The sequence below is a fragment of the Phytophthora cinnamomi genome, assembly GCF_018691715.1.
Source record: "Phytophthora cinnamomi strain GKB4 chromosome Unknown Contig18, whole genome shotgun sequence".
NCBI lineage: Eukaryota > Oomycota > Peronosporomycetes > Peronosporales > Peronosporaceae > Phytophthora > Phytophthora cinnamomi.
Window position 1 is genome coordinate 337,367 of NW_027150951.1, and position 15,759 is coordinate 353,125.

General features: G+C 55.0%; 2 protein-coding genes across 2 annotated transcripts; one reads left to right on the top strand and one right to left on the bottom strand.

The window, feature by feature from the left end:
* Positions 1 to 1,022: 1,022 nt before the first annotated feature.
* Positions 1,023 to 2,059, top strand: IUM83_17953 (uncharacterized protein; the record flags this gene model as incomplete). The annotated part of the gene is made up of 2 exons (XM_067942924.1): positions 1,023 to 1,740; positions 1,839 to 2,059. 2 exons carry the CDS (start codon positions 1,023 to 1,025, stop codon positions 2,057 to 2,059), a joined length of 939 nt encoding a protein of 312 aa, XP_067795943.1.
* A 1,597-nt stretch (positions 2,060 to 3,656) lies between these two features.
* On the bottom strand, positions 3,657 to 4,367 carry IUM83_17954 (uncharacterized protein; the record flags this gene model as incomplete). The annotated part of the gene is made up of 1 exon (XM_067942925.1): positions 3,657 to 4,367. One exon carries the CDS (start codon positions 4,365 to 4,367, stop codon positions 3,657 to 3,659), a length of 711 nt encoding a protein of 236 aa, XP_067795907.1.
* Between the last annotated feature and the right edge of the window lie 11,392 nt (positions 4,368 to 15,759).

Below are 15,759 nucleotides of genomic sequence, written 5' to 3' on the forward strand. Positions count from 1 at the left end.
TGCACTATATTAAGAACGACTTATAATTGGTTTCTAATTAGATCAAAATATTTGGAATTTATCTTTGAAACATATATTGGATAGATTTATTGATCTTTCAAAAAAGAAAAGTATAATTCAGAAAATTGAACTCAGATCGAATGAATTCGACAGCATCGCAGACGGCACGTAAATCCTGACGACACCTGCGCGACTCTCCTTTAGGGTCCAGCAGCCGTTACCACTGTAGCAACTTCAGTACGCACAACGTCCTGTATGCCCTGCAAGAAACTACACAAGACACGCTCAAGGCTGAGGGCCAGCTGCCACTGGTTCTCCAAACTACCACCGACGGCAAGAACGCTCGCCCTACAGAATGGGGCAGGCAGGAAATTACAAGTACCACCCGAACGTTGCCGAATTTCACATGGTCTCACAATTCGGCGAGCACAATATCACGACAATGTCGTGAAAATCTTATCCGAATCCACCCCACCCAACGACCGATAAATTACACCCATAGCAACTATACATCCTCCTGTGTCCACAAACACTGCAGCCCATGCAAACCATTTCCCCAGTAGTTGTGTCCTGCATGGTGCATGATGTGCTCAGTCTCCGCCATATTATTCATTCCCTGAGCCGAATTTGTATAAATTTCGCGTAATTTACGAGAACCGAAAAGCGCAAATCTCCGCAGACGATCTGACTCACAGCCCCGCTGCTGCAAGAGGTACCTTTCGAATCGATCCAGAGGTCCGTCCCACCCGAATAAGATCTACACGGTAAGAAATTAGGTGCAACTTGCACAAGATACAGATCTACTGCGCGTTCGCCGCCCAACCACCAACCAGCCTTTGTCGCTTGCACGGACCGCCGAAGGTCGGACGTCCATTCTGTTGATCAGGGCGCGGGGACTTTGCAGCAGATCCAAACGCTTCGAGCAGGGCTCGGAGACCCACCGACCGAATGCAAACGGGCCTGGAGCTCACTTGTCAATCTCCTACCTTGAGAAGACGCGCACAACACACAACAGACCGACGATGCCGAAGGACTGGTCCGCGGAGAATCCCTACCCGGGTCTGCGCCTGTCGGAGGAGGTGAAGCGCCAGCTCGGCGACCTCGTGAACGGGTTCCTGGAGGGGTATTTCAAGAAATACGAGCAGTTTGTCACCGTCGACAATCGTCGCGTGGACGAACAGCGCTGGAAACACCTCAAGTCCAAAGACGACCTGCACGTGTACGAAGACCGCTGTCGCCGGGAGAGTCAACAGGACACGGAGTCGTGGAACCCCGCGAGCACGCAGTGTGACGCAGCACCGACGAAGTCGGACATGCCTGTGATGCTGCGCGTCGGCACGGTTCTCGGCCGCTTGGACGACCTCATGTTCGGCGTGGTGAACCCGACGTTGGATGCCATGCGCGTCAGGGCCTCGTACGTGCACGACATCGACGCCGCCGCGATCTTGAGTCCGATTGTCGAGCCCAGTAAGGAAGAGCCGTTCTGCTCGCTTATCGTCAAGTGGCTCACCATCGACAACCCGTTCGAGTCTACGAACCTAATTAAGACCCGCGACCTCGTGTATATCGAGGCGACGGGCATTCTACACTTCGCCAACGGGGACCGGGTCGGCTACCACCTGAAGCACTCGATCGAGTTTCCTCAGACCAAGCCTCAGCCGAACTTCATCCGCGCCAAGCTTTCGTACTGCAGTTTTTACCGCCAGATTCACGCCAACGTCATCGACGTGTTCGGAACCAGTACGATGGTTCCTGGAGGCAATGTTCGACGCTTTTTATCGGTCCGAGCTGCAACGGAGACACTGCTCTCAACCTCCAACCTCATATACTGTGCGCAGATGAAGAAAATGTCCTGGATTCTTCAGCAGCAAAGGTCGGTGGGCTTTCACCGAGAGCAGAACAAAACCTGCGTGATGTGCAAGAAAACAACTTCGTCCGGGTTCATGGGAAGACTCGGCAAGAGCACATGCAGCCTATGTCACGGTTCGGTGTGTTACTCGTGCAAGATAAACTGGCGGATCAGCTTGATCGCTTTGGGAGGGAAGCTAGTTCAGCGTAAAATTGCATTCTGCGCGATTTGTATCAGTAAAGCGTCTATCTGTGACGCCAAGCACATCGCCAGAGACGAAGCTACGGGCTACAGGGTATTCAAAGTACTCTCCACCGCGTCTCATTCGAGCACGGCGGAAGCTTCAGAGTCCTCGACCGACTCTCATGCTGACCCAGTTGAAGTTGAAGGTAATGTTTATGAGCAGTAGCGGAGTGAAGTTACTGCAGACTATTGATGTCGTTTATGTTTTCTGAGCTCTGGTATTCTGGTAAGCTTGAGCAATAGATTGACTACCAGACAGACAAAGTATTAAGTCCTTAGCATGCTGCAAAACCGAAGTTTACCCATTCTCTATTCTGGACATCCATCCCACTTGGTGCCCGTAGCTCTATCGGCATAGTCCTTGTTCTTGAGAACGTGCTGCAGTAGGGTAGTCTTGCCACTGTCCAGGAAACCCGAAAGCAGTTACGGGGATGCGAGCGGCGTCATTCTTCTTCTCGATCTCGATAGTCAGCGGACGCTTGTTGGACGGGGAGTCGGTTGTCGCGACACCAGCCATTGTGAAGGGTTGGGATCCGGTGTATCGAGGTGCGTCTTGGAGGCGGTGAATTCGGAAATGGACATTGGGCAGCGGCGCACTTGGTGCAATGCGAGGAGACGCATGGTGGCGAGTACATTTTTCCGACGGGTTGGCGCCGTCGGCTAGAGCTACTCGCTGTGAGTACACCTGTGCTTATCGCTACAAAGGTGGGAAAACTACTGACGAGACCCAACCCGCCGGTAATGAAATCTTCAGCTTCGTTCTATCCGTGGGTTGATCAATAGCAGAGCCATTCCACTGTCATTATGGCACAACGACGCAGATGGTAGAAGTGCATGAGATATCAACGAGCAAACTGCTGCTTAGTTGAGTTGTTCATGACCTCTGTCGTAGCCAAGAGCCTTCCTTGTGTTGCTTGTCCGGAGCTTGCTTAGTGGTTCAAATAGTCTGCCGTTGGGTTCTTAGTGCTCGCTAACCCAACGCGTATCAGCGGCACCTCTATTTTACAGAGGCTGCCTTGGCAGTGGCGTGGCGGTTTTAGCGCTTGTCGGGTCGCGAATTGCCCGCAACAACTGATCTGACCTATCTACTACCTACTCTAACTTGGTCGCTTGAAACTCGTGAGAGTTCAAGTTACCAGTAGCACCACTCCTGAAAAGTTATTTTCTGCATCTGCAGCGGAAAGCACACCATTTCACTCACTTCCACCGCTGTGGAGGCACCACACACAAATATCCTCGCTGCCATACACCGAGCGGTAGTGTTCTGTGTCCCTGGCGTTCGCGACCAGGGACTCGTGGCCAAAAGAGGAAATTGCAAAGTGAATGAATTAGCCTGCTTAGAAAAAATGCAACCGAGACTGTTAATGTTCCCTACGAGGCTCGAGGCGCTTTCACAGAGCCCTCACGTGCCTCCATGACCCAGGTGTGATATCCTACGGCCTCGGTGAGATCTCAGCTCCATCGACATGGGTGGATCATCCTTGTTTACATGAATCCAGCCCCCTGATGCTCATCATCTGGGGACATCATCTGGCAGCCACCAGAACACTTCCCCTCCGCAGAGTTAGCGGCGTCTGCGGCTGCGTGTCGGGCGGGTGGGGTGGGCCGACTGCTCGGTGGAGTGTCGAGACCCGGATTGACGAGACCGCTGTAGACGAGCCCCAGGTTGACGAGACACGGCTTGTAGCATCTCTGCAAACTGCGGCTCCTCCTTGTGCGCCTCGCAGTATCGAGCTAGCAGCATCGGAACATCCGTCTGGAGTGATACATAGGATTCCCACGTATTCTCGAGCTCGTCCAGGCCAAGCCATTTCACCTCCACCTGCCACTGATTAGCAGTGGTGTTAAGGCGGATCCCACGGAATTCTTCGACACAGTGGCCGCCTTGTGCGTGCAGAGCGTGTTGCAGTAGGTCTTCAGTGACTTCCCGCGCTGACTCAGCGTAGAAGCGCAGTCGAGACACGTGGTGTGTAGACGTCACATGAGGTTCCACCAAGTCTTTGACTTCAAAGATCCAGTCACTAACGACCTTCGTGACGCGTTTTGGACCCTGCCACTTGATCGACAGCTTGTTCGGGGCCGCTACAACCGACGCAACGAGCACAAAATCACCAACGACAAAATTCGGGGGCTTGGCTCGGGCGGCACGACGAGCTCGCGCTTGCATCCGGCGCTGGTCACCGATTTCCGCCACATCTCTGTGCATTGCCTCCAGCGCCTTGGCAATTGACGATAGGTGTTCCTGAATCTTTACGTGCAGCGTTCCTTCATCCATTTCGGAAACGGATCCCGACGAAAAAATCGTCGATAGCGGGGTGGTGGCTGGGAGACCCATGAATGTAGTGGGTCTAACTTGACTCACTACTTTAGCTTACACGTTGCGCAACGTGTATGAGGAAGCGTAAGTACTTAGTAATTACTCAGGTTAATTATATTTGAATACACAAATATAAGTTAACTTAGACAAGACTCCAAGTAGCTAGTTTAAGGTAAAATGAGAACTGTATTGTTTGTAAATTGATCTTCCTCTAAAATCTGCTAAAACTGTTTATCATCTATGAAAGGGTTGGCAGCGGCTGGCTGTCAGAGCCCCGCTAATATGCATGTATCTGATTGGTAGAAAGATGCTGCTTTCTACCAATAGGATCTTTGGGTATGTGTGGACCACTCACTGTGGTGGTCCACTTCAATGTATCCATCGGTGTGTCTTACACCAATGTGAGGAAGTATCCAAAACGTTTAACAGATAACCTATCTGTTAAATTCACAAGTGGCTTGCAGCCACTTGTACGTGTAACCCCGTTACACCATCCCCCCCTTAAGGTTAGACGCGCGGGGTCCCCGCACGTCAATCTTTTGGAATTGACCATTCGTCAATTCTCCGCGTTTGGAGAAGAAACCCGCGCTCATTCAACGATGAGCTCGCCACAAAAGAAGACCTCGAAGTTGGTGGGGAGTCATCTCTCCATCGACGACTACTTCGAGCGTCAGAAGGCGAAGTACGGCGACGTCGTCGACTTCGACGACGACGATGAAGACATGGAGGGCGAGGAGGACTCGCCCTCAAAGCGTAAAGACTCAGTGTCGAGCGAATCGCTCGACCCTCACGCCAAGAACGTTCGCCCGCGTGAAGGGGACGAATCGGACGCTTCGAGTTCGAAGCGTTCGCGTACTGAGAGCGATACCCCACTCGCTTCCGCTGGGGATCTCAGTACTCCGCGCGCTGCTGCTACAGAGCGTGATGTCAAAGCTCAAGGCTCTCCGCGCGCTGCGCCTGCAGCGCGCGATCCATGGATGCCGTCCGCGTCCGAGATCGCGGACCGGTATGGGAACTCGGTACCTCCGAATGAGGTGCCGCTGTACGTATGCAGCGCCATCAAAGATGACGCTGTGGCTGCCGAGCTGCACTTTGATGCGGAAACGCATCAAAGGCGCGATTACTACATCGGACTCTTTCATGAGTTCCGATGGTTTCAAAGCAAGAAGACCTCTTCTCGCAGCAAAGTGCCGAGTGGCAGGCACTTTGTCAAAGCTGGAACGCCTTTGTTGAAAACTTCAACAAGAGGCCGAGTGCTTACCGTGATCGGATTAAGCAAGCGCGTGATCGCTTCGAGACGTACTCGAAGCGTGGAAAGCTGGAGCAACTTCATGTTGCTGCTGAGGAGGCAAATGTGCCGTGCGCTGTGCCCGAGGGCTTTCAGTGCACGAAGTGCTTCCCAGGCGCGGTCCACTTGAGCGACCGCGACCTGAACGGGTACACGTCGTTCCGTGTGCCCGAGAGTCTCAAAGAGCTCCGTGCTAAGTTCTTAGCACGTGAGGGTTCGGGCGCTAGCGATGATCGCAGCGCTCGTGTTACTTCCGCTGCGCCAGCGCGTACTGCTCTTCGCACGCCCTCACCATTTCCGGAACGTCCTCCAGCAAGACGTTCCGCGGCTCCCATGTATCTTGATGGGGAGGAAATCCTCTCCAACGAATACGAAAACGAGCCCCTTGAGGGTTCGTTTTCGGGATACTATGGTCAATAATCCGCTCAACAATCCAGCGGGTTGAGCCGCGGGCGTCACGGATCGGCGGTGGCGGGGGTGGGAACACGCCCCGGGTATGATCAGCCCCGGGCTGATCAGTATGCGCCTCTCCACGACCGGGTGACCGTCGTGGAGCGTCTGCAGGGCGCTGAGTTCGCCGCCCTGAAACAGGAGCTGGCAAACCAGAAGGCCCAAGTCGCGGCGGTCTCGCAGACCGCCTCGAATATCCAGGTCGAGCTGGGGACCCAGATGAAGGGGTTGCTCCAGCGCGTCCGCGCGCTGGAGGAGAGGTTGCTCGTCGCCGAGGCCAAGTCCTCCGCTTCTGCCTCGGCTCCTGCCGAGGCTTCGGGTCAGCCGAGCTAGATGGCTCGTGCTGCAGGTACGGCTTCTGCCGTCCGACGTAAAAGGTCGGATGGAGGCGCATGCTAGACGGTATGTCTAGCGTGTAAGCGTTGCCGTGCCGTGCCAACACAGTGAATGGCCCGATGAAGCGCGGAGCAAGCTTACTTGCTCCGAAATCCGAAACTGCATGTCTAGGCAGGTTTTGTGTAGCTAACAAAACTAATGAACCAACTTTAAATTCATTTGTGTTGCCTCTGCCCGCATTGTCTGCGTTCAGCTTCTGTTGATCACCAGAAGCTGCTATTGTGTCTTGGACAAACCGAATCACGGCTTGTCTTTTGGTGATGAAACTGATTGCATCCGAGCTGAAGTCATTCAGCTCGCTCTCCGCTAGAGGCCCGGCCTCTGCGTGGTTCTTTGCGGTGTCTGCGCCCTGCGGAGACCCGTGGTCGTTGGCCTTGTTGTTGGGGGAGTCTGCGCCCTGCGCAGACTCATGTGGTTTGTCCATTGTTGCGGCTGACACTGTGCAAGTGTCAGCGGTTTTCTGCGGCTGCTGTATTGCAGTCGTAGATCCTCCCCCACTTAAAGTGGGAGCCATCACTCCGAGTAAACTCGGTAGGCGTGGATGCCGCATGGCATTCACGTAGAACGGTGTATGCCCGGTCGAGGCATGCACTGAGTTGTTGATGGCAAACTCTGCCATCGATAAGCACTCGCTCCAGTATTGGAACGAGTGAGCGTAGCTCTTCAACATATCGACGAGCACGCGATTCACGCGCTCGGTTTGACCGTCCGTCTGCGGATGGTCCGCAGTCGACATGGAAAGCTGGCTCCCAAGAAGTGTAAACACTTCTTGCCACAGGTGCGCTGTGAAGCGCGGGTCTCTGTCCGACACGATGTCGGACGGCATGCCATGGTGTTTGAACACCATGTCGACGAACAGACGGGCCGTCTGCTTCGCGGTCACCTCTGCTGGCACCGCAGCAAGATGTACCATCTTGCTGAAGCGGTCTACAAAGACCACAATACCGGTGTTTCCTCCGCTATCCGGGGGAAGACCAAAGATGAAGTCCAAAGACATGGACTTCCAACACTCCGACGGAGTCGGTAGTGATTGCAGTGGATCCTGCGCGAATGGCGCAGGCTTCACGCGTTGGCATACCTCGCAAGCACGGATGTACTTGCGCACCCACTTATACTGGTGGTGCCAGTAGAAATCGCGCGTGAGAAGGACGTAAGTCTTCTCACGTCCGAGATGTCCCGCGGTCGGGGCATCATGATACTCGTACATGATCCGGAGTCGCAGGTCATGGTCATTTGGCACGACAACGCGATCCGCGTTGTCGTCGACTGCATTGTAAAGCAGTAGTCCGTCGTGCACACGAAAGCGGTGTGCACGCGCTCGAAGGTGCTTGGGCAGCTTCTGACGGGACTTGTCAGAAGGCGCTGTGCCATAGGCCAGCAAGAGCTTCGCGTCCGCGTCGTGCGCGTACGCGGCCTTCACATCATCCAACAGCGATGATGTGGCTTTGCTCGATCGCATGGCGTCAATGGCATTGACGTCAACAGCTTCTGCATAGTCCGGCCGACGTGATAACGCGTCGGCCACCACGTTCAATCTTCCGGGTTTGTATTCGACCCGGAAGTTATACTCCGCAAAGATTGAGAGCCATCTCGCCATTCTTTGTGAAATGTGTGGCGACTTCACTGCGGTACGCAGTGAAGCATGATCGGTGTAGACCACAAATGGTCTACTCCCAAGCAAGTACACTCGGAACTTTGCGAGTGCATATTTCATGGCAAGGAATTCCTTGTCATGCACCGGATAGTTGCGCTCAGCTGGCTTCAGCTGACGCGATTGGTAGTAGACGACACGATCACGGCCCTCGTGATCATGCTGCATCAACGCACATCCGATTGCAAAGTCGGATGCGTCACATACGACGTGAAATGGGCGATCTGGGTCAGCCACTGCCAAGATCGGTGCCTCAGTCAAGCCCCGCTTGACTGCATCGAATGCCTTTTGGCAATCGGGTGTCCAATTCCACACAGCTTCTTTCTTAAGAAGTTGTGACAGCGGGCGGATCTTGCCCGCGTAATTCTCCACGTACTTGCACAAGTACGTGGCTAAGCCAAGGAACTGCCTCAGTTTCTTGACACTTGAAGGCGTTGGCCATTCATTAATCACTCTGACCTTTTCCGGGTCAGGGCGAACGCCATTCTTCCCTACGAGACACCCGAGGACGGGTATCTCGCTCGCCCCGAAGATACACTTCTTCAGGTTCGCGTAGAGCTTATGCTTTCGCATAAGCTCAAGTAGCTTTCGGAGATGCACCCTGTGCATCTCTACGTCGGTCTTCCCGTCCACAACCCGGCTGTGGATGAATACATCATCGAAGTAGCTCGGTGCGAAGTCGCGCACCGAGCGCAACAAGTGCGTCACGCACCTGTTGAAAGTCGCAGGGGCATTCTTAAGCCCCTGTGGCATTACTAGCCATTCCCAGAGCATGCCGCTTGGCGTGCTCACCGCCGTGGGAGGGATATCGCTCTCACGCATTAGGATCTGATAGAATCCATCTCGCAAGTCGAGAGCACTGTAAACGGTGCTCCCGGCCATCGAATCGATGATAACATCTTTTCGTGGTATCGGCGTCTGCGCCGGTACCGTCGCATCGTTCAGCTTGTTGTAGGCATGAACGATGCGCCATCCGCCCTGTGGCGTCTTGACACAGAACGTCGGAGCACTGTGCGGGGACTTTGATTCCCGCACTTGTCCTGCTTTACGACGACTTTCAAAGAAGTCGTCGATCGCTTTCACTTGCTCTCGCGGCAGTGGCCACTGCCGCGTGACACAGTACTTCGTGCCCGGCACGAGATCAATCTCGTGCTGAATGCCCTTATCCTGCGGAAGCTCCGCAGGAATCTCTTCCGGGAGTACGTCTTCGTACTCCCTCAACAATTCGTAATAGGGACTCGACTTCAGCGAGTCCCAACCTTGTTCCTCGAAGCGCTCTCGCTTCGTCTTCGCACTGAGAGTGTCTTCACTCTCAGTGGTACTTCCCATGAAGAGCTGCCTCAGCTGTTCGCTCTCGCTCTCCGTTCTTTCGCTGTCCGACAGAACGCACACTTGTTCGATGCGTCCATCGTGCAAGTCGCGCGTGAAGCGCTTCCAGCTCATGGCTGGAAGCGAAGTCAACTCCGACGCCGTCGTCGGAGGACTAGCGAGTTCCATGTCACGATACTGGAATCCAGTATCGGTGCGCGTCAAGACGCTTAGCGTCTTGACATTCGGCGTCACCTCCGCAGTCTGCCCGGCAGACTGATCTTGTTGCGTCTCGGTCCCGAACCGAGACTTGCGCAGCGTTTTCCGCTTGCGCCGTCTTCTTGTTGTGCGGAGCCCGGCTCCGCACAGTTGTTCTTCTGGTCCAGGCCCGGCCGTGGACAGTTGTTCGCCGGCGGACCCTGTCCGCGGGCGCGCGGTATCAAGCCCGGCTTGACCGCATTTTCCTTCGTGCAGCCCGGCTGCACGGTTACGTGTCCCTTCGCCGGCAGACCCTGTCTGCGGGCGCGCGATATCAAGCCCGGCTTGATCGCATGGCGCTTCGTCGTGCAGCCCGGCTGCACGACAGCATGCAAATTGCGTCAGTGCGGTACGTTTGCAACCGTCCGCACTGTTTGCAGCGTCAACTCCCGGAGTTGACACGCCTTCGTCACCTCGACGCCATTCATTGGCGGAGCCCCTCATGACCGAGGGTGCGTCGGCTCCCGGAGCCGACGCGTCGTTGTCGACCTGACCGCTTCGGGTCAGGGACTGTCCCTTACACGCTTGAACGTGAGTGTTGGTTCCCGGAACCAACACATCTTTTTCTTCCGACGTCGGCAGCATTGCCGACGTGGGTCTCACTTGTGCGCGCCCTCGCGCACTCCTTGGGCACTCCGGGACAGCGGCATAAAGCGCTGTCTCGACTGGTGAGCCGCGCGCACCTGCTGGTGCGTGCGCTGCGGTAACAGGGCCATCGCTCTCTGTTCCGCTGTCGCGGCCGAAGCGCACGAGCGTGCGCTTCTTCCAGTCTATCACCGGATCATGCCGTACAAGCCACGGCATGCCCATAACAACGTCGAACTTATCGTCCAGGTTCAGGACGATAAAGTGTTCGACCAACACTCGTTGTTTGTACGAGAAGCGCACGTTCACGACGCGCTTCTCGGTCTTCACGATGGCACCTGTTGCCAGTCGTACCTCCAGAAGACTTGGAGGTGTATCTTCCTCCTCGAAGTCAAGTCTCGACAGGCTTGGTAGTCGAACAAAGTTGTTCGACTCGCCTGAATCTACCAAAGCTCGAAGAGAGTCACTCGCTCTCTTCGAGTAAACCTTCAAGATGACTAGGTTCGGCCTGTCATCTTGTTTCTTGCAGTGAGAGCTGGTCTCACTGGGGGCTGCAGTCCTTAGTGTCGCGTGCCCGATGTCGGCACGCGTGACTGCATTACCAGTAGGGCGCCCCGCGACTACTGGATGTTCGAGTTTTTTGTTGGTCCGCGGCGATGCCTAGCATCGCCACGACGGCCACCTCCAGGGGGCATGGGAGCTGTGCACTCCCGTGCAAAGTGACCGATCCTTCCGCAACGGAAGCATCGCACGTTACCTCCCTGCTGCTGGTAACCAGCAGTCGTTGCGTTCGAGAGGTCCATTGGTTCTGGACCTCCCGGCCTCGCTACCGGGCGCGATTGCGACCTCGGCACGTTCACATGCAGTTTAGCCTGCCGCAGGCTAAACTCTTCTTGCATGGCATGGGTGATTGCAGCTTCGAGAGTACTCGGGTACACTCGGAAGAGATAGGTCTTCACAGGCCCATCGCTAAGCCCCTTCATGAACGTGACGACCTTGGTCGCCTCGTCAATCGGGTTAGTCACGATATTTGATACCAAATATCGAGCACACTGCGCGTAAGCATGGACGTCATGCTTACCCTGCTGAAGGTCGAGGAACTCCGCCCTCGACCGGAACTCGTTTTGCGGGGGCTCAAACGCTTGTTTGAGCTCCTCTTTGAACACTTCGTACGTGCTGAAGCACGTAGGATCGGAGAGTCGGCGTCCATACGCCCAACTCCTTGCGCGTCCGCCAAGGCAGGACATGGCGAACGCGACCTTCGACAGCGGGTCGACGATGCGTCGAGCCGCTATGGCTGTGTCGAGTTCGACAGGCCATCGGAGGAGAGGCTCGCCCTCTCTTCCCACGTAATTGCTTACGCTCAACTTTAATGGTTGAGCACGCGGTGTCGTCCCTGACGACGTCGTCACTGAGGAAGCAGCGTCACGCTGCTCCTTCATGATGAACCCCAGAGCAACACCATGTTGCTCCGTCGGCGATAGCGTACGCAGCATTGTAGCTATCGCCGCTTCTCCAATGACTGTTGACAGTCGTTGGAGGGCCTCCCACTCTGGGTCAGACAGGTGGGGCAGTCAGCGCGTGCAACATGCGTTGCAGGCGTGTTGGAGTTTCCATGGGCACCTCCGTGCTCATGTGGTTCTCGGCTCCGCGTTCGTACACAGCGTACGAACGTCAAGCAGTCGGTCGTTGGACGGACTACAAAGTGCTACCAGGTGTAGTGGGTCTAACTTGACTCACTACTTTAGCTTACACGTTGCGCAACGTGTATGAGGAAGCGTAAGTACTTAGTAATTACTCAGGTTAATTATATTTGAATACACAAATATAAGTTAACTTAGACAAGACTCCAAGTAGCTAGTTTAAGGTAAAATGAGAACTGTATTGTTTGTAAATTGATCTTCCTCTAAAATCTGCTAAAACTGTTTATCATCTATGAAAGGGTTGGCAGCGGCTGGCTGTCAGAGCCCCGCTAATATGCATGTATCTGATTGGTAGAAAGATGCTGCTTTCTACCAATAGGATCTTTGGGTATGTGTGGACCACTCACTGTGGTGGTCCACTTCAATGTATCCATCGGTGTGTCTTACACCAATGTGAGGAAGTATCCAAAACGTTTAACAGATAACCTATCTGTTAAATTCACAAGTGGCTTGCAGCCACTTGTACGTGTAACCCCGTTACAATGAACGCTGTAACAGGAGCACGCCTGCCTAACTTGTCTGATGGTTGCTGGTTCAGGGCTGCCTGCACCATCCCAACAATGCTTTCCCATTTCGCTGGGGAGAGGCGCCGCTCACTTAGCACCGCTCTCATGCATTTCAGCAGCAACCGATTCACCACTTCCACCGTGCCGTTTGCCCACGGGCAGTAGGCTGTCGTAAAGTGGTGATTTGCGCCGACGGCCTTGGCGAGTTCATCGATGACTTGGTTCTTGAAGTGGGTACCCTGATCGGAAACCCACTGCTTCACAACACCATAGCGGTTGGACCACGCTTGCAAAGCCGCAGTACATGAGCTGGTGTCCGGGTTTGCCGTCGTCCACAGCTCCACGAAGCCACTAAAGTCGTCCTTCAGCACCAGAATATACTTGCTACCTTAATCTTCATCTTCCGGTAGCGTGAGATAGTCAAAATGCAGCACTTCGTTTGGTGCGGTGGCATGTATCGCGGGGCCGTATGGGCGTGGCTCCTTTCCATCACGCGTCGCGACGCAATGAATACACGACTTGACAAACCGGGACACATCTTCACGGAGCTTAGGTCACTAGCACCAAGCAGAAATAGCTGACGCGGTGGTGCGTTCGCCTCGGTGCCCGCTTCCTCCGGCGTGCGCCACCACACATATCCTCGGAATGAGATCGCCGTTATCTGGGATCCAAACTCGGTCACCTCCAAACACAAAACATGCCTTACTTTCGTCCCACGTGACATGCTCAGGCCTTGACTCCTGCAGCTGCTGCGCGGCGCAAATTTCGGCAAACGTTGGCCACTCAAAAGAATTCTCCGTGAGTGGCGATACCGCCGGCACAACCACGACCTGATGCACTCGAGCGACCGATTGACCCATGGGCGTCGGTGGACTACCCTACCTACTGAGCAGATCAGCCCAATATTGTCTTCTCCACGAACTTGTTCGATGACATACCGATAGGTGGTCATCGTCACTGACCAGTGTTGCAGCGTGTCGGCTTGGTACCTCTCCATGATGGAATCAGTTGCGAACGGGTTGAACATGTACACCAGATTCTGGTGGTCCGTGAAGAGATGGAAACCTCCTGGACGTAGTAGCAGGTACTCGAGACTTTTCGCAGATTCAACTATCGCGTAGGCTTCCTTCTCAATTGTAGGCCATTTGAGCTGTGCTCCCGTAAATCGCACGCTTAGAAATGCAAGAGGAAGGTGGTCTTGCTCACTCAACGGCTTACCCAGGTCCTGCTCAGATACTTGGGTACAGATGGCTCCCCACGAATCTTGCGACGCATCACAAAACAGACACACGGCTTGTGTGGGATCCGGGTGCGCAAGCGGCATCATCTTCATCAAAGCCTCGCGAACTACGCCCAAAGCATCTACATGCTCGCGATTCCAGCCAACGTCAGAGAGAGAGACCTTGGAGAGTTGCTTTGATTTTCGACTTCCAGTTTTCTTGGCGGCAGCGTCCACGACGGCCAGTAGTGGTTCAGCGAGGGTCGCATATTGCGGGATATGTTGTCTCATCCAGATGATAGTACACATTAGCTGCTGCAGTTGGCCGGCATTTGTGGGGTCCGGCATCTCGACCAGGCCCTGCACCCGCGTAGGGCTGTGACAGATACCCTCCTTGCTCACCAACCTTCCACACCATTTAGCCTCCTGAAGAAAAAAATGGCACTTTCCCGGATGTAATTTCAGTCCAAAGCTGCGGCACGCCGCGAGCACGCGCTCCAACACCGCCGGCAGGTTAACAGGATCAGCCGCGTAGCCCAGGATGTCATCTAGCGAGGCAAGCACCCATTTATAGAGGACGGGTCGGAATACCTCCTCAACCACGTGCTGGCAGTAGGCAACCGAGTCTGTCCCGCCCATCGACACCCTAGTAGGTGTAATAATGCCGCGATGCGTCACGATAGAGAACATCTCTTGAGAGGCGGGGTCCAGTGGCAACTGTCAATAGCCCCGAAACCAGTCAAGCGTAAAGTAGCAGGTCGATCCTTCCAGCAATCCGAGGGCGGCCTCCAGGATAGGCATCGGCCACAGGATTGGCTCCGTACTGGCATTCACGGCTCTCATGTCCACAGTCATTTGATAGGTCCCAGGATCGCTCTTGGAAACAATACGCGGCGGGGATGCCCAGCGACTCGAGGGGTTAATGAACGCCAGACCGTTATCTGGCAGCTCCTGTACATGCTGATCAAGGTATGCCATGTGAGCTGGTGAATACCGTCGTGTGTTGCTCCTCACAGAAGTGGCGCCTTCACGAAGCCGAATGCGTAGCGGCTCTACGCGCACTGGGGGATCTCGACCAAACTCCACGCGAAACAGATCCTGGTAGTCCTGCAGTATGGTTCTCAGCCGCTCGACTTCCTCAGGAGCTAATCCAGCGTCCGCAGCCTCGACGACCCGGTCCGCTAAAATCGCTGCCACCTGCGCTTGGGCGTCGTCATCCGCAACCCCTGAGTCTGGCGTCGCCGCTCTCAGCTCGGCGTCATTAATCTCGGCGGCTTTTGGCGGTGCGTGCTGAAGGGAAGGTTCCCGAATGAGATGGATGGCACCCCCGTCGCTTCCACTGAGATCCTGCATATCCCACTCGCGGCTGGTGTCACACGCTTGCGCCAAGATAGCATCCACTGAATAGCCGAGCCGCTCCATCACCGGGTGTGACAGCACCAATGTATGCTTCTCTTTCTCATGCTCAAACACCCAAGCAGGCGTGTTGCGGAGTAGCAATGGGCCCGCCGTTGTCTGGACCTGGATAGCGCCGAACCTGACACGCTTCGTGACTTCAAAATGACTACCATCGAAGGTAGCCAACGTACAGGGACTGCAGGTCTCCTCCCACACAGCGACACCTCGATCCTTCAGTTCGTGTATCAGCCCCCGGTTACCCACATTGACATCCGCTCCTGAATCCAGTAGCACGTTGTCCAAGTCGAGGACATTTTCAAGGCGCGCCAGGCAGCCACTTCCGGCTTGCAGAGGGACCTCTTGAAGCTGTAGGGCCTTGACGTGGTGGACTGGTTCAGCGGGCGCGGCGGCCGGCGGCGCGCGCTTCTCCCGCCATTCTCGCAAGAGCTGTTCCGCCTCCCCTGCACCAGCGCGGGGACAATCTTTCACCCGGTGTTCTTCACTGCCACACTTCAGGCAGGTCCGCTTGCGACGCGCTGTCGGGGGTGTGTTCGTGGGGGCAGCTTTGGTGGGGGTGGAATCGGTTTC